General features: G+C 45.5%; 1 protein-coding gene across 9 annotated transcripts; it reads left to right on the top strand.

Moving 5' to 3' along the window:
• The first annotated feature begins 694 nt into the window (after positions 1-694).
• Positions 695-21,448, top strand: LOC114869276 (uncharacterized). 9 transcript variants are annotated; one of them, XR_008696632.1, is made up of 5 exons: positions 826-7,683; positions 7,815-7,910; positions 8,186-16,953; positions 17,039-17,407; positions 17,491-21,448. XR_008696632.1 is itself a non-coding variant. In XM_055514522.1 (3 exons), exon 3 carries the CDS (start codon positions 18,437-18,439, stop codon positions 19,940-19,942), a length of 1,506 nt encoding a protein of 501 aa, XP_055370497.1. In that variant the 5' UTR covers positions 11,753-16,953; positions 17,039-17,407; positions 17,491-18,436; the 3' UTR covers positions 19,943-21,448. The 9 variants fall into 7 exon arrangements, 2 of the variants coding, with proteins under 2 accessions (XP_055370497.1, XP_055370498.1); XR_008696629.1 differs by adding an exon at positions 695-784 and having other exon boundaries at positions 1,290-16,953; XR_008696631.1 differs by having other exon boundaries at positions 7,815-16,953.
• Positions 21,449-27,341: the final 5,893 nt, after the last annotated feature.

Raw genomic sequence — 27,341 nt, 5'->3', positions numbered from 1 at the left:
TACTTCAACATAAATTCACTGATAGTTTTGTTAAGGCATAAAACATTTTATGTTTATTCTGTCATTCTATTTAAAAAAACACATTTTTTTGTACTTATTCTAATAAACTTGGTTTATTATATAATAGTATTTACCAATCCTTTATTAGGTGAAGTGTTCTTGTTAAGCAGCTCACAGAAAAAAAAAAACAATGAAGGTAGTTTAGGAAGAAGCCTCAAAGGGAGTAAGCAGTATTAACGCCTGTGTGATACACAAATTAATGTTAAAGCGTTTGACAAGACTCAAACTCAAATCTAGGTTTGAGTCTTGTCTTTGGTACCTAATTTTACAGCAAATTCTGACCCTAATATTTAACACTATGCATATGTTTGATGAATGATAAATACTTTTTCTCAAGAGATTAACAACTTCCTATTTGACTTTACAATAGGTTTGTCATGGCACAGAATAATGCTCGTCTGGAATATATAAAGCATGTAATATTACTCGAATGATGATTCTAAATGATTCTAAATTGTTGTTTTGGTTAAATATTATATACAAATTTGTTCATTAATGAGTTGTCATTTTATTTGTGTCACAGTTTGAGCAATTTCCTGTTTTATTTTGAAGGACTTCTTGTTTTGCTTATGTAACAGCTGTTTCCTGTGTAAATGACCACAAAGGTAGTGTCAGTTACTCGTTGTGGGCGTGGCTCAATTGAAGCAGACTCACCCCAGACCATGTGTGCCGAGCACGGAGATTTACGGCAGACTCACTGCCTTCAGGTTTCTTCAAGTTGAATGTAAGTTTGTATGTTACTGTAACGTTTATTATTATGATGTTGTTTTATTTAACGCTATTTGGTAATATGTAAACACTTTACAAATCATAGTTGAGTTTTTTCTTACCTCGCTTGCATGCATGTGCTATTTTTAGCTCAGATGCCGTGTGTGTGTCAGTCAAGCTAGCGATGCTAAGATCGAAAACTTCAACACGTTTTCTAATTATTGCACCCTTGGTAAGCGGAGCGAGGTATGTCATTTTGACTCATCGTATCAGTAAACAAAAGTTTAGAGAACCCTAAATGTTGACATTGGTTGTAATATTTGTTCTTTGGGAAACTAAATATTTTCACGTGCTTATGCAGCGGTGCACATTAGTCATCTTTTGTGTGTATTACCATGCTTTATTCAGAGCTTACATTCTGTATTTATGTGTAGACATGTGTGTTACGGTGATATATGTGAGTTTATTTGCACTTTGTTAAATGTGAGTGACCATTAAGCAGCAACTTTGTTCATTTTTAGTTTTCACGGTGCTTGAAGGATGCTCAAGTGTTGCTGGACAAACTTCTGTGGATGACACCACCGTTTGAGACTCTCCTGTGAATTTTTTACCAAGGGCAGCTACAGTGAAAACTCGACGCTACATCTGAGCTATCCACCTGTCTTCTACGAGCAGCTTCATGTGCCACGGAAGCAAGATTCTGCAACATGCTGCGTGGATGCTACAGCTGCAGTGAGAAACTTTGGCACACTTGTGTATAAAGCAACGCAGAAAAACACAAGATAATAACATTTACACCTGCTCATCTAATTCAGTAAGGCAATCCAAAGTAAGTTATAGGAGTAATGAGTATCAGGATTAAAGCCTAAATAATTTCAGTCTTGCAAAGTAATAGTGTATCTTAGATCAGCAACATCCTATTAGATCCAAAGGTCTAAGGCCCAAACGTCTGTTATCTTTATTTGTGAGCTTACACTGTGTGTGATTGCTAATCTTGGGTGTCCATTAAGTGTAAATGTCTGATGTGAGTGATGTGACATAGTGTTAACAATAAGTTAAAACCATCTCACAACTCCTTTTAGTCCAGACATAAAACACTCAAGTTTTATAATTAACCTCGCAGTGCAGACGTACAAACAAAATGTTAACGTCTGTGGAAACAGACAAACTCCTGGAAGCGCAACAGGTCAGGTGCAGCTCTCGTGAGCGACGCTTAACAGAGAAGGGTCAGGAGATGCATGAACAGGAAGCAAGGAAAACTGAAAAGGCATTCAATAAGGCATATGACTCTTGGAAGCAAAAGAGATTAGAGTCAGACTGAAGAGTTATTGCTCACTAGAAGACCTTGATAAAAGCCAAAGAGACATTAAGGCTGGACATGCCATTGTACAGAAGCATTATGAGACAATTCTACGTAACCACACCTCTGCTCCAGACATTGTCAAGAGAATGGATGCATGTGTCACTCTGACAGCTGAGACTTGTAAACTTGTCAGTAAGCGACTAGAGAGTATAGATGAAGCCTTCAATGATCAACTCGAAAAGGAAAGAGTCAGGATGGTTTTAAATAAAGAAGAGTATGGATCTGTTTTTGGCAACACAAATACAGAAACAGTAATTTCAGAGTCACCACGAGGCTCAGACAGTGACTCAAACATCACCTCCAGGTCCTCCACCAAACGTGCAGACGCAGAAGCAGACCTTGCAGCCAAATTAGAACAGGCAAAGGCTGTGTAACAAATACAAGCATAACAAGCCAAGTTAAATAAAATGGAAAGTGAATGGAAACTTAAAGAATCACAAATGCTATCTGAAATTAGGCAAAGGGAGGCAGAAATGAAATCAAAACTTGAAGATGAGCAACTAAGGTTACGACAAATGCAAGCAGAAAATGAGGTTAAGGTAGCAGCAGCGAGAGTAAGAGTATACAACATTTTTGATGGTGTTGAGAATAACGAAGAGGAATCTGACTACAAAATACTACCTAGTTGCCAAAATGTTAAAATAGAGACCCCACTAAACCCACAAGCTGCAGAATTTCAGCGTCATAATGCAACATTGGAAGCCCAATCAACTCAGGATGCAGTCAGCTTGGCCCAGGCAATTGCAAGCTCACTCACCTTAAACCGTCTGCCTGTTCCAGAACCCACAGTCTTCACTGGGGACTCTTTAAAGTTTTTAGATTGGAAGTTATCCTTCACGACTCTCATTGACCAGAAGCCTTTGCCAGTTAGTGAAAAAATGCTTTACTTAAAAAGTTATCTTGCAGGTGAAGCACAAAAGGCTGTGAAGGGATTTTTCTACCAAAACACAGAAGATGCATATAATGGTGCCTGGACAGTCCTGCAAGACAGGTATGGAAGTCCATTCATTATCCAAAGGGCATTTAGAGACAAGCTCACAAAGTGGCCCAAAATAGCGGCAAATGACCCCCTTGCACTCAGGGATTTTGCAGACTTCCTCCAAGGCTGTGCTGAGGCTATACCCCATGTTAAGGGTCTGGCCATCCTAAATGATTGTGAGGAAAATCACAAACTCCTCAGAAAACTGCCAGAGTGGTTGGTCTACAGATGGAGCCGAATCATTGTGGAGGAATTAGACAAACAGGGAGATTATCCAAGCTTTGCACGGTTTACAGAGTTCATGCAGAGAGAAGCACGGATAGCTTGTAACCCTATTGCTTCCCCATTCTTGATGAACACTAGAACTACAGATGAGAGAGTTCCAAAGAGAGCCAAAGCACTCAGAACAAGTGTTCAACTGGGAAATTCCACCTCTAAGTTACCAGGACCCTCAAACTCGAGGTCAAAACCACCCTGCTTAGTCTGCAAGGATGAAACACGTGGTGTTGCTAAGTGCCCTACATTTGCAGCAAGGACTACGGATGAAAAGAGAATTTTCATTCACGAAAATCACCTTTGCTTTGGGTGTTTAAGGAAGGGACACAACACCAAGGACTGTAAAAGGCGACACACCTGCAACACGTGCGGTCGACGTCACCCGACATGCTTGCACAGAGAAAACAATGGGTCTGTGGAACTAATAAGTAGCAGTTCTGTTGTTGCAAGAGATAATTCAAGCAAAGAGATTCACAAGGTTATGGCCCATGCAATCACACAGCACAGTTCTGCCACCTCAAGTATTGTCCCTGTCTTTGTGTCATCAGCAGCAGAACCTCAGAGAGAAATTCTAACTTACGCCCTGCTCGACACACAGAGTGATTCAACTTTCATCTTAGAGGATCTAGTGGATGAACTGAATGTAGACACTCAAGCAGTGCAGTTAAGACTTAGCACAATGACAGCTGCCGACACAGTCATCACAAGTAAAATTGCTTGCGGTCTGCAAATTCGGGGATTCAACACAGGAACGTCCATCCAACTACAGCAAGCCTACACGTGAGACTTCATTCCTGTTGATAAGTCTCACATTCCTACAACAAAGACAGCTCTGCAGTGGCCTTACCTCGAACACTTAGCAAATCAGCTGCCCCCACTTCAAGACTGTGAGGTAGGGTTGCTTATTGGTTATAACTGCCCATCAGCTCTGGCGCCTTTAGAGGTCATTACAGGTAATGAAAATGAACCTTTAGCACAAAGAACTGTACTAGGCTGGAGCATTATAGGTTTAACCAATCCCCACTTAGACAGGCAAGGGCACCAGAGCCTAGTGCACAGAATTTCAGTGAAGGAAGTTCCACTGCCATCTGCAACTGATGTTTTAAAGGTCTTGGAATCTGACTTTAGTGAAAGGAGTTATGAGGACAAATACGTGTCGCAAGATGATGTTCGCTTTGTACAACTCCTCAGCAACAGCATCCTACAAAGAGAAGATGGACACTATGAGATGCCCCTCCCTTTCAAGGGTAGTAGTCCACCTTCGCTACCAAATAACAAAAGGCTAGCGTTGGTTCGGTTGCAACACCTGAAGAAGAAGTTACAAGCAAACAAGCAGTATTATGATCATTACACGTCATTCATGGAGGAAACGATAAGCAAAGGTGATGCAGAGCTGGCCCCTTCAATATCAGAGGGAGAGACTCTGTGGTACATTCCCCACCATGGAGTGTACCACCCCAGGAAGCCAGACAAAGTAAGAGTTGTTTTTGGCTGCTCAGCAAAGTTCCGTGGTATCTCCCTAAATGACTCACTGCTCACAGGCCCAGATCTGATCAACTCCTTAGTAGGAGTTCTTTGTCGCTTTAGGAAAGAAACAGTTGCTGTAGTATGCGACATTGAAAGGATGTTTCACCAATTCTACGTGGCGCCTGAACATCGAACAACTACTTGAGACTCCTGTGGTGGGAAGATGGACAGCTGCAATCAGAGCCAAAAGAGTACAGAATGGCAGTCCACCTCTTCGGCGCGGCCTCCTCCCCTGGATGTGCCAACTTTGGCCTTAAGTACCTGGCACGACAACACAAGGATAACTTTCCTTCAGCCTCAGCCTTTATTGAGAAGAACTTCTATGTAGACGATGGTCTGGTGAGCGTGCAATCAATTGAAGAAGCCAAGAATCTAATCATTGAAGCACAGAAGTTATGCAAAGGTGCAGGTCTGCGTTTGCACAAGTTCAACTCAAACCAGAGGGATGTTCTGTCCTGTGTATTCCCTTCAGAAAGGGCCACAACTACGGAACCTCTCAGCATTAACCCAGATATGACACAGAATGAACGTGTACTTGGCATACAGTGGTCTATAGAAGATGACACATTTGGCTTCAATATTGATGTGAAGCATTATCCACCAACTCGGCGTACTATCCTGTCAGTCGTGGCCTCTCTTTTTGACCCACTTGGGTTTTTGGCCCCCTTCATATTGGGTGGAAAGTGAATCCTGCAGGAGCTATGTCGCAGAGGCAACGGATGGGATGACCTACTTCCTCAGAACTTGCTGCCACGGTGGGAGGAGTGGAAATATGGTCTTCAGAGGTTAAAGGAAGTCACCATACCCAGATGTTATCATCCTCAAGACTTTGATAACATTTTTAGAGTGGAATTGCATCACTTCTCAGATGCCAGCACTGTGGGATATGGTGCATGCTCCTACCTCAGATATAAAACTAACAACAACTAAGTCCATTGTAACCTTGTGATGGCTAAAGCAAGAGTTGCACCTACCAAGGTCCACAGTATCCCAAGGCTGGAGCTCTCTGCTGCAGTCACTTCAGCAAAACTAAGTACTGTGCTTAAGACTGAACTTGAAATGAAAATTGACAGAGAATTTTTCTGGACTGACTCCCAAGTAGTGTTGGCATACATCAACAATGAAGCACGAAGATTTCATGTGTTCGTAGCCAACCGTGTTCAAGTGATAAGAGCCAACACAGACCCAAGTCAGTGGCATTATGTCGACACTACACAAAACCCAGCTGATCACACCTCTAGAGGTCTTCATGCAAAGGACATCTCTTCAACTAACTGGCCTTTAGGGCCTAGGGTTTTGTGGGAAGAGGAGGTTCTCCCAGCGCCTAATCCACCAACTGAGTTGCTTGTTGGCGATCCAGAAGTTAAATCAGTCCAAGCCTTTGCAACACAGGTGAGCGAGCAAAGAGATGTTTTGAGTCGGTTTTCCACTTGGACAAGGCTCATTAAGGTGGTTGCCAGAATCAAGAGACTAGGGTGCAAGCTGGAACACCAAAGCGAACTTGTGACTGTTGAAGAACGTAAGGAGGCTGCCAAGGTGGTGATTAAGCTTGTTCAGCTGGACACTTTCTCCCAAGAGCTAAGGCTACTGCGTAAGGGAAATAGTCTTCCGAGATCAAGTCCTCTTTTTCTCCTTGACCCTATTCTAGATGATGGACTTATTCGTGTTGGAGGCAGACTGAAAGTATCATCCCTTGATCTAGAGCTTAAACACCCTGTCGTTCTCCCAAAAGACAGCCATGTCACAAGGCTGATCCTATCTCATTACCACAACCAGATTTGTCACCAGGGCCGTAATCAAACCTTGATGGAAATCAGAGCAAATGGATTTTGGGTCATTGGTGGGAGCAAATCAATTGCCAAATACATACACAAATGTGTACAGTGCCGAAAGCTTCGACATTCAACCGAGGAGCAACGTATGTCAGAACTTCCCAAAGAACGTGTAGAAGTCTTAGCACCCTTCACATACTGTGGTATGGATTGCTTTGACCCATTTATCATCAAGCAGGGCCGTAAAGAGTGCAAGAGGTATGGTCTCATCCTCACTTGCTTGTCTTCCCGAGCAGTCCATATAGAAATGCTTGAAGACATGACCACAGATGCTCTCATTAACGCTTCATCAGTCTCAGAGGAGCGGTTTCTCAATTACACTGTGACCAGGGCACAAACTTTGTGGGAGCCAAAAACGAGTTCAAAGAAGCACTCAAACAATGTGACTTCAAGACCCTAGAGGCATTCCTAGCAGATAAGCAGTGGGAGTTTGTATTTAATGCACCTTCAGCTAGCCATGCAGGTGGAATCTGGGAACGACAAATTCGAACCAGACGCAGTGTGTTAAACCTCACAGCTGCTCAATGTTCAGGCAGACTGGATGACGCTTCCTTCAGAACGCTGTTCTATGAGGCTATGGCCATTGTTAATAGTCACCCACTGGTTGTTAATGGAATCGATGACCCCAGCTCTCCAGAGCCGCTGACGCCAAACCACCTCATTTTGATGAAATCCAAGGTTGCTTTACCACCTCCTGGAAAATTTGTAAAAGAGGATATGTATGCTGCAAAGAGATGGCGCAGAGTACAATATTTGACTGAACAGTTCTGGAGTAGGTGGAAGAAAGAATATCTTCTGAATGTGTCCACAAGGCAAAAATGGCATGTAACCTAAAGTTGTGGGCGTGGCTCAATTGAAGCAGACTCACCCCAGACCATGTGTGCCGAGCACGGAGATTTACGGCAGACTCACTGCCTTCAGGTTTCTTCAAGTTGAATGTAAGTTTGTATGTTACTGCAACGTTTATTATGATGTTGTTTTATTTAACGCTATTTGGTAATATGTAAACACTTTACAAATCATAGTTGAGTTTTTTCTTACCTCGCTTGCATGCATGTGCTATTTTTAGCTCAGATGCCGTGTGTGTGTCAGTCAAGCTAGCGATGCTAAGATCGAAGACTTCAACACGTTTTCTAATTATTGCACCCTTGGTAAGCGGAGCGAGGTATGTCATTTTGACTCATCGTATCAGTAAACAAAAGTTTAGAGAACCCTAAATGTTGACATTGGTTGTAATATTTGTTCTTTGGGAAACTAAATATTTTCACGTGCTTATGCAGCGGTGCACATTAGTCATCTTTTGTGTGTATTACCATGCTTTATTCAGAGCTTACATTCTGTATTTATGTGTAGACATGTGTGTTACGGTGATATATGTGAGTTTATTTGCACTTTGTTAAATGTGAGTGACCATTAAGCAGCAACTTTGTTCATTTTTAGTTTTCACGGTGCTTGAAGGATGCTCAAGTGTTGCTGGACAAACTTCTGTGGATGACACCAGCAAATAAACTCACCGCACCCGTTTGAGACTCTCCTGTGAATTTTTTACCAAGGGCAGCTACACTGTCACTCCCGGCCTCTCATTACGCACACCTGCCTGTCATTAGTAATCAGTCACCAGCATAGAAGCTCCAGTTCTCACCCAAGCCTGTCACCAGATTGTTATGCGTGTACTCACCACTTTCCAGCATTACGCTCTGCCGTGACTAGCTGGTGACAATCTTGCTTGTTTTTGGACCTGAGCCTGCCTGCCTTATCTATACTGTTGCTGAGCCTCCCCGTGTTTGACCCTGCTGAATTGACCATGCCTGAGTAAGAATAAAACCTGTTTTATTCTACCTGAATCCTGTCTGGAGCTGTGCATGTGGGTCCGCCACCTTGAACGCCGCTGATAATTTGACTGATGTATCGCAACTGTATCCTTTAAATTGAAATCAAATCAGGACACAGTAACACTGCAGAAGTCTTCTCTTGGGCAGGTGCCGCTGGAAATACATTCTGACTAGGTTTGTATATTGGCCATTCTGGCTTCTAATATTATGCTTTTCTAAGTTTGCTTAGAATGCAAGAAAGCATGCAGGCTGACAAACACTACATTATATGTACTGTACATTCTAAATACAAAAATATATAGAATGAGAATGTGAACTTCATTGGGTACGTTTGTGAAGTCCAATTCAACCCAGTATACCCAATGACTGATAAACCTCCAGAAGGTAGTTTGGCAGCTGTGGCAGCATGAACTGCTGGTCTTATGCTTGTCTATGATAAATAAAGAAAGTACAATATTCAACTTTGACATGAATTCAAATTTTACCATGTTGCAATTTCTCAACTTTTCAGTTGAGGTTATAAGGGCCTGTTGTCTGTCTGCCAAACAGTGTGTGATATGACACAATTAGTTCAGAACTGTTCCTATACTTAGTACTTGACCCTGATTATACAGGTCGGACAATACGTTTTTTAATAAAGCTCCACCTTTTGGTTTTACCCTGGAATTGCATCATTTGTGCTAAAAATGGGGGTGGCCACATTAGCATGTTTAACACCTACTGCAGACAGCACAAGAGGGGGAGCTGCTGATAGCCGGCTGGAAAGGCACTGATATGAGGAGGGTCAGCGCCTGTAAGTCGACTGGAAGTGGTGCACTAGATGTAGCAAGAATTTGTTTTGACTGTGGATGTTATTGTAAGTGAATGAGTGGCTGAGATGACTTATTCAGCCCGTTTACGTTTCAAAACTTTGATTTCCGATCCATCCACCTTCACCGGCTTTCTTGTTTCTCTTGCTATGGGCGGTAAACAGATTTCAATGAAAGCACCGCGTTATAAACCAATAAACCAAGCAAAAATATTTTTTAACAAAAACACACTGAATTGGATTTAAAACAGTTTTTTTAACGAAAAACAAAAAAGTCGTTCTCGCGTTACCTCTGCTTTAAATTTTTAATCGAAGCTCATGGGGCACGAGGCAGCAGTCTTAGCAGAGAGCTCCAGACTGTCGCTCGAATGAAACACAAGATTGAATGATATGTGATGTGTTTCGTTCTCTTGACGATGACTTGGATCTGAGTCCGACCAAGCTTTTGTTTGTCTCATATTTGCTCACAGTCACAAAGGCAAACTTCACATCCCTCCCCTCCCCCGTAGAGGCGCATAGACATGCTAATGTGTTGCTACTACTCGATCAGCGGGTGAGAAATACTTCAGCTCCGGGACAAAGCTTCATGTGAGACTGGGCAGAATTGGACGGCATGATCAGCTGCAGGTCTAAGACTCATTAATGCAGCAAGTAGTTTGTTCTACATACGTTTACTCTGCAAGAATAAAGGTATGTATTTATCGTAGATTTCTGGTCTAAGTTATTTGTAGCACTTTGACATTTGTTTAAAATATGCAGTGCATTTTAAATTGAAATTACTATTATTATTATTTGTTACCTTTATTGAAAACACAGTATTAATTGCACAATTTGGACTGGCGAAGATTTGCGCTTCTTTCATAATAATCATGGATAATCAAGGAATAAACTGCAGTTTATAGATGTTATTCACGGACGGTTTGATAAAGATTCAGTGTGGGAAAACATCAACTCTATTCAGTCGCTCTTCAGGCATCGACAAGCCTGGACAATGTTTTATTGCCTGTAAACGATCTGAACAGTTTTTATGGTTTTACAAGGCGTAATATGACACTTACGTTTGATCGTTGCTAGTATTCCATAAAAAAAAGAGCGAGGACTGAATAGGTATGCTTTCAATTGCTACGATCTAATGTCAATAAAATATAAAATGTTAAACCTCTGAGCCCTGACTTTTATGTCTTCTTTGTTCTCAAATAATATAATATTGCTGCCCTCCGCGGCTCCCAGTGTTTTTTTATTTCATTGAAAACGTGGATGTTACGGGTGGACCCCTGGTCTAAATGATCCTCAATTTTTTAAATTGTAGTAGTGTAAGCTTAGTTAGTATTGCTTTTTGTTTTTTTGTTTTTATTTAATGTTTGTGAAACGTGGCATTTAAGCTACTGTGATTTTACTTATAATTAACATTAGTTCCCACCTGCCCTTGTTGCCCACGAAGAACCCCGCGCCTCTCTTTGAATGACAACTGGAACAGTCGCCCCTTCGGTGGGGAGGCGCTCGTTGTAGGTTGATGGCACAATCATGGGTTCGTTGCGGGGGCAGCTGTGTGGCTTTCTTTTTGCTAAAAACCTCCCTCAGGTCCAGGTAGCAATCAAGCACCCCAGCCACATTCACCGAATTCTCCCCGCTCTGTCCAGCAGAGGCCGCCAAATCCGCGGCTGCGGTCCTGTCAAGACAGTCAGCCTCACACTCCTTTCCCCAACGCTCAATCTCTCAATCTCCCCGCTTCTCCAGTTCTTCACGGATGGTGACAGTCATGCGCTATCGGGAACGTGATATCTTCTGTGTGCATGTCGAGAAACCTCATCCTTACCGGTTCCGTGGGATGAGTAATTCTCCACAGCGGCCGCCCATCAAGTGCTGCAGTCTCCCGTGGTTCTGCCAACGTCAGCTTTCAACTGACAGGCTAGCGTCTGCCTCAGTCGATCAGCACCGCCTGCTGAATGGACCGGTCTCCGTGCTGGAGCGTCACCGTCGGCAGCGAACAGGCGCAGTCATTACACACACACACACACACACACTTAGCTCACCATTAGCCTCTGGTCTAACGGTGAGCCTGGCCTTTAGCGAACATTTGGAAGTGAAATGATCTGAGTGACCGCAATAGAGGCACAGCCCGAGGCTGCGACGTCGGTGTTTCTCGGCCGAGGTGAGGTGCGTGCGTCCCAGCTGCATCGGCTCTTAGTCTGACAGGTGTGCTCCAGGCCACGTGGCGACGATCACAGCAACCTCTGGTCTCCGCGCAGCTCGCTCCTACCGGCTGAACTCACCCTGACCGCCTGTCCGAGTTCGGAGCTCCTCTGTCTCCGCGCGCTGTTCCTGCTCACAACCAGCGGTCGATCCGGATGGCCAATTCAATCAGCGCATCCAGTTCTCGTGTCAGGCCCGAGCCACCGAACAGTCCATCACCCGGCAAAGCCACGGATAAACACGTCCCCTAACGCGGTGGCGTCCCAGCCCATTTCAGGCAAAACCTGACTAGAACAACAAAATTCAGAAGAAGCAACTTTTCTTTGGAGATCTGATCAGCTATACATTCAACTCATCAGGTAGTTTTAGTAATGTTTCAACTGCTTCAGCTTTTTCTTCATACACCCCTCACATCCTGTGGCTCAATGGTATAAGTCCTTGACTCGGGAGTAGGAGATCTAGTTTTGATTCCCATTGGAGGCATGTTTATGCATTCAATTCTTAATATAATTACTTTAATTTCTGTCAGATGAATTGGGTTATATTTAATATATGAGCAACTATCAGCTGTATTGTAAAAGGGTCATCTGTGACTAGTCAGTCACACTGTTTTACATTTCAGCAATTAACCACACACTTTTCAAAATAAAAGCACCAATACAAATATTTTCACTAAATAGCACATTTTCTGCTTTTGACTGGTTAATTATTATTAGTTAATGAGACTATATTACTGTTTAGCAATTACCTGCACGTGCGTGCTTCCTCCAATGCTCCAAATTTTCCAAATTTAAAGCTGCAGCTGTACAAGCTGCAAGGTTTATACAATACAAGGGTTATAGAGCAGTCAAATTGTTAACATGACCAGAACAAATTGTTGATTCAGTAGACACAGCATACTACTACTACTAATAATATATGATATGGTACGTAAATATACTGGAGACTTTCCCTCCTCATGGACATTTTAATGTCCATTAACCTTGAAAGCGAGAGGCCAAGAAAGCTCCTCTTTAACTCATCATACTGCATTATATGAACATTAAAATGACAAGTTAAAGATTCTAAGAAATAGAACACTTAAGCTCTTCTTTTAGCTCCAAAAGATGATCCTCACACGCTGCCTGTAAACAAGTAGATTCAGTAACAAACCTCACAGTTTTCATTCCACATAAGTGTCCATCAGTCAGTCATGTCACTGTCATGAGCTCAGGGTTTTTATTGTGCACTTGAGCTAAGAGAGAAACCTCTTGCTCTATGAGAACTATAATTTAGAACGGCTAGCCTGTGACCTTGTTCTGCTTAATGAGTTAGCAGTGTCACTCAGGGCCCATCAGTGATCCGGAGTTTGATCTTCTTTGTCCTCTTCTTTCCTGCAATGGAACAACACAGCACTCCTGCGTATATTAATCATCTGTTTCACATAGAAACTTGGTTAATGCATTAACCACTATTCTGTCAAGCAAAACTTCATGCAATGTTAGTTTATGCGTTCTGCATATATTTTACAAGCATAAGCTACACACTGAAATGCAAGGTTCACAGTATTTTTTCATCCCTCTATTGTCAACATTTAGGTAAAGAAAGCAAAGCTAAAGATTAAGACTAAAAACCTGAAGAGTTTCTGGGACATTAGGAACCAAACAGCTCCTTGCAATGTGTTGTTCCTTGAATTCACGTCATGGTTACGGCCAATAATGTGTACGGCCAATAATATAATATGTATAATTTATCAATGTGATATGTTTATTATTTTATGTTAATGTTTTTTGTTATAAAACAATAGTAAAAAAACAAAACAAATGGGCCTGTTTTAATCAGCTCTCTCCTTATGTCCAAATAAGGCGTGAAGTCTACATGTTTACTCAAGAGAAACCAGTCTACGTGGCTAGAATTGGCAATGGACCGTGTTATCCAAGTGTTCCCAGAACACTCTAGAACTCCACCTAACTTCTTTGGCCATCACCAGGGTCGGCTTGACACTAGCTGCAGATGATCTTCCAAGAACCTTTAAAAAACCTCAAAAACAAACTCTTTAACCCCAGTTACTAAGGACACACATGAACCCATCCACCCTCTGCATTTCCCCCATAAGCAATGATCAAATTTACCACAAACTTTCCCCCTGAAGTTGAAGACAATTAAGATGGCTAACAGCTAAAATAACACTAGACTAGATATAAACCCCATTTATATCTATGCCTGATCCTTGTACTGCTGGTGCAGCAAGAGTACATCATCTTGGGACACACTAGAGACTATATCACCAAACCCTAAATAAAATGACGAGTGAAATTAAGGACGATGTCAGTTAAAAGCTGAACAAGAAGGATTAGAGTTCAGTAACTACTACGACAATAACTAACTCAATTACAAACACAGAATCACTGTGATGTAGAAAACGTATTTAATTCAGGAAGTGCTGTAGATGCATAAATTAAGTAACCCATGACGAAATTAACGTAAAGACTAAATAGGCTGCATCCTCACAAACTATCAGAAATCACATTTTTTAAAGCCTGCAGACTGAAAGCATCTATGTTAACCATTTAGCAGAAGGATGGAAAGAAAAAATACACTAGGACCTGGTTTATACATTTGATAAATGTCTCTTTAAGGCTCTGTTGGAATAGCCAGAGGCCTTTGCCTTTTTGGCTTTTGATAGCGTCCATCGACATAGTTCATGTCTGACAGCAGAGATTATATACCCCACTTTCGATCAACTCTGTTTTTGACAGCTCTAGGTCAAAAGTCACTTGATCTTTTCACCGTTGAACTTGCCATTTTAGAGTGCACTTGATCTTTAACCCCGAATGTTAAAGTGCACTTGAACTTTAATACCGAAAGTCAAAGTGTACCTGTTCTTTGACCCCGAGAGTCATAGGTCCGCTGAACTTTAATCCACCGTGTTAAAGGGCGATGTGATCATCGGAACACCGTTATGTATGCAGATATATTATATATATGAGCCACCGGTGCTTTCTGTGTATCCTTCTGTAGGCTGTGCTCTCTGTATCACTGGGGTGTCACATTCCTCTGCGTGTGTATCTGAGTTCACAGGCCTGCGGTGGCCTGGTATCCTTCTACAGTCCTCCTTCCCCCGTCTGGATTTATGCGTCAAGTCGGCCCTGCGTTGTTTTAGAAAGAACAGGTTTTGAAACAAATGCATATGCAGTATTAGAGTGCGCTGCTGGTGTACAACAGCAACATCCGCCACATGTATGCAATGAAGCACACACACACACACACACACACACACACACACACACACACACACACACACACACACACACGCTGTAATAGGGGGAAAAAAATCATTCTCATTCAACTCAACTCCACTCAACAAACAAACTCTCACCCCTTTAAGGTTCGGTCGCGCATTAAGCGCCGACATTTAATGTTGTGTTTGACCGACCAATTGTTTATGGTCTGCGTCTGCCTTTTACCCCCGGTCTCTGGCTATTTCCTATATGATCCCTCAACAGACTCAAAGTCATAAACCTGATTAGGCCTCAAGTGGGCCTGTGTTGTTTTAGAAAGAACAGATTTTGAAACAAATGCATATGCAGTATTAGAGTGCACTGCTGGTGTACAACAACAACATCTGCAACTTGCAAAGCATATACCTTTACATCGATGATAGTCCTCTGTGCTGTTGGTCAGAGGAGTCCTCTCGGTCTGCAGTCATACGGCATTTTCGGCACGCACGCACGCACGCACGCACGCACGCACGCACACACACACACACACACACACACACACACACGCGCGCACTGTAATAGAGGGGAAGAGATCATTCAACTCAACTCAACAAACAACCTCTCACCCCCTTAAGGTTCTGTCGCACATTAAGCGCCTGCATTTAATGTTGTGTTTGACTGACCAATTGTTTATGGTCCGTGTCTGCCTTTCACCCCCAGTCTCTGGCTCTTTCCTATATGATCCCTCAACCCCTAAAGTCATAAACTAATGCATCACGTCTTTGAAACTCGGTGTCCCATCCCTTCTGATAGCATGGCACCCTCGCATGTAGGAGTGAGAATGTAAACATCTTCACCCCCGATGCAATAAGGCGATTCCATCAGGCGCCAGGAGAACGGTTAAAAAACACAGCGTTATAATACCGATCGAAACATGATTATACAAAAATACCGCTTTAACCCGTTACACCGCTGGAGTGTTCGGGGGGAGCCCTCTTTGGAAATATTCCCCTTAAGATTCTGTCGCCCATTAGGCGCCGACATTTAATGTTGTATTTGATCGTCCGATTATTTATGGTCCGCGTCTGCTTTTTACCCTATCTGATCCCACAACCCCTAAAGTCATAAAGCTAATGCATCACGTCTTTGAAACTCGGTGCCCCATCCCTTCTGACAGCATGGCACCCCCGCATGCAGGAGTGAGAATGTAAACATCTTCACCCCCGGTGCAACAAGGCAATTCCACCAGGCGCCGGGAGAACGGTTAAAAAACACAGCGTTATAATACCGATCGAAACATGATTATACAAAAATACCGCTTTAACCCGTTACACCGCAGGAGTGTTCGGGGGGAGCCCTCCTTTGAAATATTATGTTGTAACACTATGTTGATTTGTTATGCGAAACAAGAGGTGTGAGGGTGTCCCCAGGGGTCATTCAAGAGTCACACATTAGGCAGTACAATAGGCTAATCTATAACATAATATGATGACGATGATACGAATTACCGTTTTAACATCGCAGGATTATCCTGAGGAATCCTCAGTATAAAAAGTGGAGAGGTGTTAAGGAGGGATAGGGCCTTAGCAGGAGGGGGGTCGGGTGTTGTAAAACCATTTGATCAGTTTCTGGGTGACTTTTATGGAGAAACCTGGTATAAATATAGGCGGAGTTGAAGCGTCAGAATCAACCCGAACCCAGGCCTTCACGCTAGATCTTCGTCGGACGTTGAAGCAGCGGTATGATTCGAGGTAAAGCTCAGGCGACTCTCATTTCTTTGATTCTCCTGAAAATATGCGCTAACAAATTTCGTCCGCGTCAGCTCCTGCATCTCACGGCGCCCGCGGGGCTCGTCTGCCAGAGAGCGCCAGACTCCGTAAGTATGACCTCTTTTTGCAAAATCAACCATTATTAGACTGTAGAATGCTTTGAAACAGTTTTCTTTTTACGGCAGATCGCCTTGCGCTACAACGTCGTCAGAGCCAACAATTCCAACTGCAGTATAGGCACCAGGCGGCTCAACAAGCATTCAACGCCTTCCCAGCCGGAGAGGCCCTTAGATTCGTCGATCAGTTATTACATATTATAAGCCGATTGACATTTGAACGTGCTGACCATAACGGCTGTTTTATTTTTTCTGAAAAAAGCCGCCACGGACCGATCACAGTCTCGACGGTGAGTACGGACATTGTGAAGCATGATTATATCGTTTTTATTCCGCCGGTTCTGTTGAAATAAACTCTCCTTTTTATTCACGCAGTATCAGACGACGCACTTCTGGAGGTGTCACCGGACCCCGGAGAGATATTTACTGCCAGCGAGTGTGTCGTCAATGCGCCGCCACCCACCCCGGAGCCGCCGCAGCAGCCGCAAGAGCAACAGCAACAACAACAACAACAAGAACCGCGGAGCCCCGAAGAGGAGTGTCTAATCGGCGAGCTGGAGCACGTGCTGTCCAGACAGCCGAGCGTGGAGCCTTCAACTTCCGAGAGCGGGGCCCCTGTGCTTCTAGCGGAGCAGAACGTCCCGGAACAGGGGAGGCGAACCCCCGTGCGTCGTCCGGGGACTCCTCTTCCTAGGGATCGCTCCAGTCGGCCATCCTTGCCATCATCCTCCTCTCAATCCTCCGGTAAGTTTCTTTTTTTAAAAAAAAAAAAAAAAAAGAGGGTTGTTTCTATGGCCTGTGACTAACTCGAGACCGTTTTTAATCAGATTCGGGTCGTCCGAGACGGCGAGAGAGAAGGCTGGGCCTGGGACGAGAAGGCGTCCGCATCTTCATCGAGGCGGAGCTGCATGGGTCCGAACATTTCCAGCGGATCTCCCAGTGTTTATATCCGCGGGATCGCTACAATGAATGATTTGCTCCGCACGCTGATGTGAAAACTGTGCTGGAATGTCACTTTGATCGGTTGGATGAATTGGTCAATGATTTGGTGGGTCGGAACTGTGTCTCCGGTCTACTCCCCGAATCGCGACTATGACTTTCCTAGCGGGGGTGATGAGTATGTTTCTGATTTTGATCGATTTTGATCGATTAGAACAGTCTGTAAACCTCTTCATTGAAAGACTGCAAAATCCATGCCAGAGAAATAATGAACTCCCGTCAGAGGAGGGCGCACCCGAGTGCGGAGACAATGACGATGCTATGGAAGGAGCTCCCCCGAGCAGAGACGGAAACCCGGAAGCATCCCCCGACGGACCCCCGACGCACGACGTGGCGCAGAGGAGAAGCGGGGCCTCCGATGAAACCAGGATTGTAACCAGAAACAGTTTCAATAACTTTGAAATAAGACGACTGCTTAATATCGGGCAGACGGACGAGGTTGATTACGGACACTTTTACGGGACTGTTATGGGGAATGTTGCCAAGATGGTGCAGCAGGCTTTAAATCAGACTCAGCAAGGCGACGTTATCCAGCTCGAGCTCAGGGGGGACATGCTGCGATCACAAGCGGTCGCTGTTGTGTCAGTCGCGGACGGCGTGGATTTTTCCCAATTTCAGGACCTGCTGGACGGCGCTGTTCAGTCCAATATGGAAGTGTTGATGGACGGCAGCTTGGAGCTGGTGATTCAGGTGGTGCGCAACCCCCGAGGGGGTGGTAAAAGGCTGTTGGCAAAGACCCTAGACTGCGAAATTGTTTAAAAGAAGCAGAGGTTCATGTACATTGTCAACAATCGGCATATTGAGCTCTGTTTTGCCATCAACCTGGCGCATCTGCTCTATCCAGGAATCACAGACGCCGAGGCTGAAAGGAGGGGGAGCGAACTTCAGCAAAGGGCCGGTTTAATCGCGCAGACGCCAGTGTGTTTCACGGACGTGGAGAAGTTTGAAGAGCTTGTTCAGTGTCGGATTGTAATCTTTTACAGAACAGATTTGAAGCGCCTCAACACGTTTCACACTGCAAAGCAGCGGCCTGGTAAACCTTTATACATGTTTCTTTTCGAGAATCATTATTACGGTCTAAAGAACGCCTGCGCTTTCATAGGAACGAAATATTTGTGCAGTCATTGCTACACCGGTTATGATGGGTTGCTGAATCATAAATGCGAGGGGCGTTGTAACGTGTGTCTTGATGCTGCGTGCACGGCCACGCGTCCCGCAGCCGGTGGGGGCGTAGTGTGTGAATACTGCAACCGCTGGTGTGCCTCGGCCTTTTGTCTCGCAAAACACAGGGAGAAGGTGTGGCGCCCCGTGGCTCAGAAGCACGCTAGCATTTGTGACATGCACAAGAAATGTCACCGCTGCGGCCTCTTGTATTACGTCTCACTGATTAAAATACCAAAGCCGCACGAATGTCCGGACGTTAAATGCTGCATCTGTGGCGGGGTCAAATATGCAGGGACGACCGAGCCTCACCGGTGCTACATACAAAGTCTACCGACTCCTGAAACCACCACAGACGTTATTCCAAATAAGAAGTTGTTGTTCTATGACTTTGAGACGTATCCTGATGAGAATGGCACGCATGTGCCCTTTTACGTCTGCGTCATGAGGGGCAATAATAGCAGCCCGTGGGGTTGTTACGGGCCCGACTGCGCCGTAAAGCTTCTCAGGCGCTACAGGGCTAAAAAGTACAAAGATTCCGTGTGTTTGGCTCACAATTCGAAAGGTTTTGACGGGCATATTCTTTTGAGCGCCATGGTGTCGCTGGGGATTAGCCCTCACGTTGTAATGCAGGGGTCTAAACTGGTATTGTTCACAGAGCCTCATTATAATCTCAAATTTATAGATTCCATGAGCTTTCTATCTTTCCTTTGGGCCTCCCTGCCAAAAGCTCTGGGCTTTGAGGATGCTGAAAAGGGTCACTTCCCTCACAAGTTCAGCTCTAAGGAGAATCTGAATTATGTTGGCCCATACCCAGCTCCTGAATATTACGGTTGTCAGCAAATGACTCCAAAGAAACGCGAGGATTTCATGGCGTGGTACACCCTAGTCTCCGGCGGAACGTTTAATTTTAAAGCAGAGGCAAAGCGCTACTGCCAAAATGACAGAGAGATTCTCATGAAAGCGTGCTTTGCATTTAGAGAGTGTTTTGTGAACGAGACGGCTCTAGACCCCTTCAAGCGAGCAACCATCGCCTCCGCGTGTATGTTTGTTTTCAGAACATGTTTCCTTAAAGAAACAGCTGCAAGCGCTTCTCAAACGCCTGTGTGCAGTGGTTAGAATGGGTGATGTTCAGAGACGGAGTGTTTATCCAGCACAGTCTAAACGGAGGTGAACGGAGCTTTGGACGCTTGTGGGTGGACGGCTATTGTGAGTCAGGCGGGGTGAAGGTCGCGTATGAATTTCTGGGCTGCTTCTACCACGGCTGCTTGGAGTGTTTCACAGGCAGCCGCGTTCACGCCTTAACAGGGAAAACTTTTGAAAGAATGCACGTTGAGACGCAGGAGAGATTGACAGAGCTGAGGTCAGAGTACGGGCTCCGTGTGATCACCATGAAGGAGCACAACTGGGATCTGCTGAAAAAGTCGCACCAGGGTGTGAAAGCATTCCTAAAAGCATACAAGGCCCCTGAGCCTCTAGCCCCACGCGATGCTCTGTATGCGGGGCGCACATGCCCCGTAACGCTGAGATACTCTGCGGGAGAAGATGAGGTTGTGAGATACGTTGATTTTACATCCCTGTATCCTTACGTCAACTACACGTGTCCTTATTCTCTGGGACACCCGGAGATCATATTCAGAGATTTCCAGCCCCTGGAATCTTATTTCGGGCTCATTAAGGCGACCTTGTATCCTCCCCGCGGCCTGTTTTTCCCTGTGCTTCCTTACAGATCCGGCAAAGGGCGCCTAGTGTTTACTCTATGCAGAAGTTGTGGTGAGCTGAACCGTCAGGACGGCCCCTGTGACCACAGCGACGCGGAGCGCGCTCTGACAGGAGTCTGGCCTTCCCCCGAGATTCTGAAGGCTCTGGAGAAGGGTTACAGAGTAGCGGAGGTCATAGAAGTGTGGCATTTAAAAGAGCAGAGTACCTCTCTCTTTAAAGAATACATCTCAACCTTTCTCAAGGGGAAGCAGGAAGCCAGCGGCTATCCCGCGGATGCTACGGATGTGGAGAAAAAATACAAAATACGTCGATGACTATGCCAAAAATCAGGGGATCGTCCTGGATCGGGTAAATATTGTGTTAAACCCGGCTAAAAGACAAGTAGCAAAATTATGCCTAAACAGTTTCTGGGGGAAGCTGAGTCAGAGGTGTAATTTGGTTCAGACGGAGATAGTGGAAAGGGCCGAATATTTTTTCAGGCTGCTGTTTTCAGGAGACAGGGAGGTAAAGTATTTCACTTTTCTAAACGACAAGGTGGCGTTGATTCAACATTGCAGCAGCGAGCGGGTCGTAGCTCATCCCAATCGGTCAGACAACGTATTTGTCGCCGCTTTGACCACCTGTTAAGCCCGGCTGAAATTGTACAGCTGCCTGAAGCAGCTTGAGAGACGCATTCTGTATTATGACACAGATAGCGTAATCTACTGCTCAAAACCCGGCAAAGCTGAGCTCCCGCTGGGTAATTACCTGGGCGATTTGACGGATGAGCTAAAGTCTGACTCTATTAAAGAATTTGTCTCTGCAGGACCTAAAAGCGGGTATCAGACGCGAGGAGGCAGAGTGACGGTTAAAGTCAAGGGCATCACACAGACGACAGAGTGTTGTAAGAGCATCAATTTTGACTCTGTTAAAAACCTGGTGGAGAACTATATTGAAACGGGCGAGAGCGGGATCCTGACGGCTCCTCAATACAACATTGCCCGCGACAAAAAGACCTTTGATTTAAAAAACGTCTCGGTCGACAAGAAATTCAGAGTGGTGTTTGACAAGCGCCGACTGCTTCCCGGAGGGTCCAGCGTCCCTTTTGGTTATTAGGGCCATGCAGGAGGTGGGGGAGGGATTTGTCCCGGGCCTGAAAGCCCCGTTCTCCTGCCTTATAGCGGGCCCTAGTGGTGCTGGTAAAATGTTTTTTGTGAAAAGTTTTTTCATGTTTTTAACTCAAAATGTTTTTCAAAAGGGTAAACACGGGCGAACGCTGAGTCTAAACAGCACGCACATTATTTTATTTAAAAATTCCCGCGATAAACTGCAAACGGCGACGCTGGCTCAGCAGATATTTCCGGGGCAGAAGGCGTATTTTATGGAAAGTTTTAAAGACGCCACCAGGCAGCCGCACGGGTATTTACTGGTTGACCTGACGGCCGGCTGCCCAGATGAGTTCAGGCTGAGGACGGGTGTGCTGCCCCACGAGCGCGCCTGCGTCTATCTACCCTCAAGAAAACGTCATGTCTGAACGCATCAGGCGAAATTTACCGCTCCTGAAAGTACTGGTTTCCAGCCCCCCGAGGCAGCGCCGCGCGCTATTGGCCACCTGCTCGCCCGATCTGGTTAAAACCATCTGCGAGCTAGCGTTTAACCTCCTCAAAGGCAACATTGCGCTGTCCAGCAATCAGTACAACAAGCTGAAGCGACAGCGATGCAGCCTCCAAATCCTGGCCGATAAACGCACCGCTTTAGCAAAAAAGAGAGCGCTTATTCAAAAAAGTGGGTTTCTGTTTCCGCTGCTCACGGCCGCGCTACCGATCCTGGGTCAGCTGGTGAGCGGCCTGATACCGACCCCTTGCTAAGCGGTTTCACGCGCCGCCGCTAGATGGCCTCCAGAAAAATGTATCTGGTCTCCCAGCAACAGCTGAACCGGCTTCACGACGCCGGAGGGGGCGGCGGTGACATCAGAGACAGGGCAGAGGGCGACTTGGACGAGCAAATGAGAGTCGTTTTAGAGCAGGAAAATTTAGCCCCCGACGAAAAGATTAAAAAATACACTCTCCTGTTACATCGCTACCTTAATTTGGAAAAGCAAAAGAGGGCCGCCTCTTGCGAGATTGTGCTGTCTCTGCCAAAGGAGGCGGAGCCGGCTGACGTTGACGCGGGATCCTCTCGTGAGAAATCCCCTGATAAAATTGTGCGGGATGTTGTGACGGGCGTTAACCCTCGTTTTCAAAAGAAGGCGGGTTACATTTTGGAAAAGATGGCGGCTTCCGGGGGTCCGGGGAGCTGGAACGACTCGGAGTTTGTCTTCAACGACAAGCCCGTGAAGGGTTCGCACATTATGGATCTGATTAGACATTTAAGCTCCACGCACAAAGGTTCTGACAGGGGTGCAAACTCTGTCCAGAATAAACATACTGGAAACTCTGCAAACTCTGTCCAGAATAAACATATCGCTATCCAGCGTTCCTAACAAACACGCCAGGGAGCTCCTGCACGAGTATAAGTGCGGGGGCGTCCCGCCCTCTAGCGTAAAGAGCGGCTCACCGCCCGACATTCCACTGGGGGGGCCGACAGAAGAAAAAGAAGACGAAGACGACCCTGTCCCCTTATCGCCTAAATGGCTTAATTTGTCGTAATAAAAAAAGAAGCAACGCTGTTTAAGTTTAAATAAAGGATTTTTATTGAACCACATTTTTTCATCTCATTTTATTATATGAAAAAAGAAAAAACACATGGCAAGAGAAAAACAACTATAGACTAAGGTTTTAACATTTCGAAAACATTTTTAAAGAGCAGGCCCGCAGGATTTTACACACTTTTGATAAGCTTTCACAAAATCAGCGACCATAGAGTCATTCTCGGACGCGTTATCCCCGTACAAACTCAATACATTTTGATAGGATAAGCCTCTGGCCCTGTGGAACAGAAAGTACGCACAGTGCTCCCCGCAGATGATGGATAACGGGTGCTGCAGCTGTCAATTGTGATAATAAACGGCTTTAGAGTCCTTCTCCAGAAATTGTAAAATAGTTTGAGGGTAGTAGGGGCAGTCCGGCGCTAGCCCGTAGCTGTCAAAGAACGCGGCATCTCCGCTCTCTTCAAGAATCAGCGCGAGCCAGTGCTCTCCGGGCAGGTGCCGCGGGTGGGTGTTCACTATAATATAGGAGGGTCTCGTAAACACCTGCAGCGACAGCTCGTCAGGGGCCCACACTCCTTGGAACGCGTCGCCCAGTAGGGGCCGCATAATGTTTTCCAGTTGAACGCTGTTCATCCCCTCTAATAATAATCGACTAAAATGTTCCTTTTTGAATCAATCTCGAGAATGGAATCGTAGCAGGCGTAGACCACTAGCGTAGTCGTCTGCGCTAGAGCCGTTCTAAAGCGCATCTCCAGGCGCAAGGTGCCTGCCTTGACCGGAGGCAGAGCTCCGCCCTCCTCCTCCGGGGCCACGTTGAACGCGTAAAGCGTATAACCTTGCTCATAATCTCTTCTATTAAAACACAGAGGTTGGTCTTTCAGGTGCCGCCCGGTAGCGGTGATTAAGCTAAGTAATACTCTCTAATAGAGGAGCCGTGCTCAAAATCAGGCTGCAGCGCTTTTCCCGGAATCTGTCTGCTGTCTCTGCATAAGTCTAAAAACTCCAGGTTGGCGTGAATAAACCTGAAGGGGTTCATAGTACTCGGTCCCGTAAAAGCCTCGTGGTTAACCAGCCCTATAACCACATATTTCGGTAGAGTGCCCAGAAAAAGATTTTCCTGCGTGCATATTCTGGAATTGACCGGGATGGAGAATGTTTTAACATTCGGGGGACACTGTCACTTTCTTTACAAAAAGAGAGGCGCCCAGCACATGCAGCTTAAAATCGGCGTTTGCAGCGTGCATCAGGCAAAAGGCGTTGCTGGCTCTTGTGAGTTTAACTCTTAAATCGACAGAATTTAAGAGCAGCCTCTCGCAGAAAAAGATATCCGCGTGTAGCGGGCCCAGGAGATGGAATTCGCGCGACTTAGCGCTGAACCTGTTCCTCGCAACAAAGCCGCTGTTTGGCCCGTTATTCACCACGTGAGAGTCCATGGCACCTGCCGTGTCCTGATAAAACAGGCCGGCGCTGAACTGACTTTTCAGAGATTCTGGAGAGTAATTCAGCAAAGCCTCAATCAGGGATCTGTACGCGTGAGTGGCGCTTAACTGGGAGATCAGCCGATCCCCCAGAGTCACGTCGCATTGGCTAAATATTGTATTCAGAGGGTAGTTGATGATGCCTACATCAGCGCCCGCCGCTAAATCGGTTCCGTCCGCGTTTGTAATTTTCAGCCTTAAAAACAGCAGCGTGTCGTTCAGATCCAGGTAACGCTCCCCCTCCGCCGCTATATAAAATTCAATAGGACCGCCGTCGGTGATGGAGGAGATTGGAGAAATCTCCACATATTGTTTGTCCTCTATGCTCAGTTGTGAAAACGGACAAGAAAACAAATCCAGCTCTGACATGACGCATTCCGACGACTTCTCGTGTAACAGAGCCATGCTGATTAGAAAATATCCCCGCTCTTTACAGCAGACCTCCGCTTTTTACGACCGCCCGGGATGACTGAATTTTTATTATGAGCGGGTCTTCTTTTGGAGACTCCCGGTAGACGCTGCCCCGGGGGGCGTTTCCTGGCTCTACGGGCTAAAACCATAATACCGGAGCCCTCCTGCGGCTCTTCAGACCGGCCGCCGGTGAACCTCCTTACAGCCTTCCGCACGACGTCGGAGGCTATGTTTTTAGCGGCCGTTGCTAGATGGGGCTTGGCCACTCTAAATCCACTTTTTACCAGAGGCATTACAAAACGAAACAGTTTGGAAAACATTGAGCCTAGACCTCTACCGTACTGCGGGGGGGCTCCGGCAAAGCCTGAAAGGCCGGACCCCACCTGATCGTCATAATAGCTGACAAATCTATACGGGTCCGCGTTATAACTCCGGCGCATTATGTTTTTACAGGCCTAAAGTGCAGCGTGAGTATCGTCTTGCCGTACGCAAATTTGACGGGGTTGTTTTGATCGTTTTTAATTTCCACGTAGACGTTCTCTATATGATGCTTGGACAGCGGCAGGTAGTGCGGAGGGTTGAACGTCTTTGTGATGACGTCTCCGTATTGACCCTCGACCGTCACGCAGCGCAGGAGAGGAGCGAACGAGTCACCAACCACCTGGTGCCTCACTATATCCGAATAACAGTATAAATGGTAAAATCCACACTTTAATCTTTACTTTAAAATCACTTTAAATCAGCGGGATGCGGCGACAGCTGGACTCCAGGCCCCGTAGAAATCCACGCGTCCTTCTCCACACCCAGCGCGTAGCACACAGGCTCAGGAAACTGGAGTTTATAGCGCCCACTGCCGTTCCATGCAAAGTAATGCGTGTGTGTTTCATACCCTAGATCGACGTCCATTTTAAGCCTTTTAAACCTGTTGTTTAGCTTCCTCATAAGACTCTCTCTAACGTAGGACCTGTATCCAAAAAACTCTCGATTCACCTTGTGGTCTGCCTCGGCATCGGTGGCGGGCTGCTCCGGGTTCAAGCGGGGCCGTATCCATCCAGTTAAAATAGGCGCGGCCATGAGGTATTGTCCCCCATGTATGCATGTATGACAGGTCTGTCAGAGCAACTTCCCAAGCTCCTTTTAAATCTATATGCTGCGCCAGATCAGCGCGAAATACAGAGGGCGTGTTGTCCGGGAACAGCTCAACACCTGCGTTGGACGGCAGGGTGATGTAAAAATCATCCTCGTCCATATTTTATACGTTTACAATCTCCGACGCCTTTATGTAACTGTTAAACTTTTCGGGCCAGTTCAACCATTTAACCAGAACGTGCTCCACCCCTCCAATTTTGCGTTTGCCCAGAATTTTCTCCACCTTGAACGCCTTGTCGCCGGACACGTCACTTTTTGCAACTCTGCCTCGTAAAAGGATCCTTCGACGGGCTCGCCATCGTAATCGCATAGTTTGTAGACCGGCGGTATCCTAGGAACGCATTCTGCTATCTTAAAAAGCTCGTCGGTGAACCCCTGGGTATATTTCTTGTCAAAAACGCCTCTCAGCTTCGATATGCGCACAATATCACCGACTTTAAAATTCATCTTTAAGGCCTTCTCGTGTCTCAAAGGAAAGGAGCCGTACAGATTCTGAAGTACCTCTAAAGCATTTTCAGACGTCACCTGAACAGGCTTCATTTTAATACTCGAGTGATACGCGTTATTGTAGCTTTTGACAATCTGCTGCAAAACCTCCACATATCTCAGGGTGTTTTTACCCGTAAAATAGCGGTACAGTTTATATTTTAAGGTTTTATTGTAGCGCTCCACGACCGACGCTTTGACCTCGCCGGATGTGCTGAAATGCGTGATTTCATGTTTTTTCATCAGAGCCTTAAATAGCTTGTTGTAAAACTCTTTTCCCTGATCCGTCTGAACACGTTAAGGGATTCCACTCTCGGCGAGAACGGACTCAAAAGCGGTCGCCACCTCTTTTGCACCCTTATTCTTAACAGGCCTAACGTACGCTTTTTTAGAAAATACGTCAATAACGGTCAGCAGAAATTTATAACCGTTGTTGTGCGACGCTAGGGCCTGCATGTCGCAGAGATCGGCTTGAAATTGGTTCAGAGGTCTGGACACAAACACCCTTGTAAGGATCCATTTCTAGGGAAATGGATCCTTACAAGCTTATGCAGCGTGTACGCGTCTTGTTTGGCTAAAAACTCTTTGATGCGATCCATAGTAATTTTCTTGCCAGAATCCCGTTCTACGGCTCTGTGTAAAG

This window comes from Betta splendens, chromosome 14 (genome assembly GCF_900634795.4).
Source record: "Betta splendens chromosome 14, fBetSpl5.4, whole genome shotgun sequence".
Classification (NCBI taxonomy): Eukaryota; Metazoa; Chordata; class Actinopteri; order Anabantiformes; family Osphronemidae; genus Betta; species Betta splendens.
The sequence above is the reverse complement of the archived record's forward strand: the minus strand, read 5'-3'. Positions and strand labels throughout refer to the sequence as shown.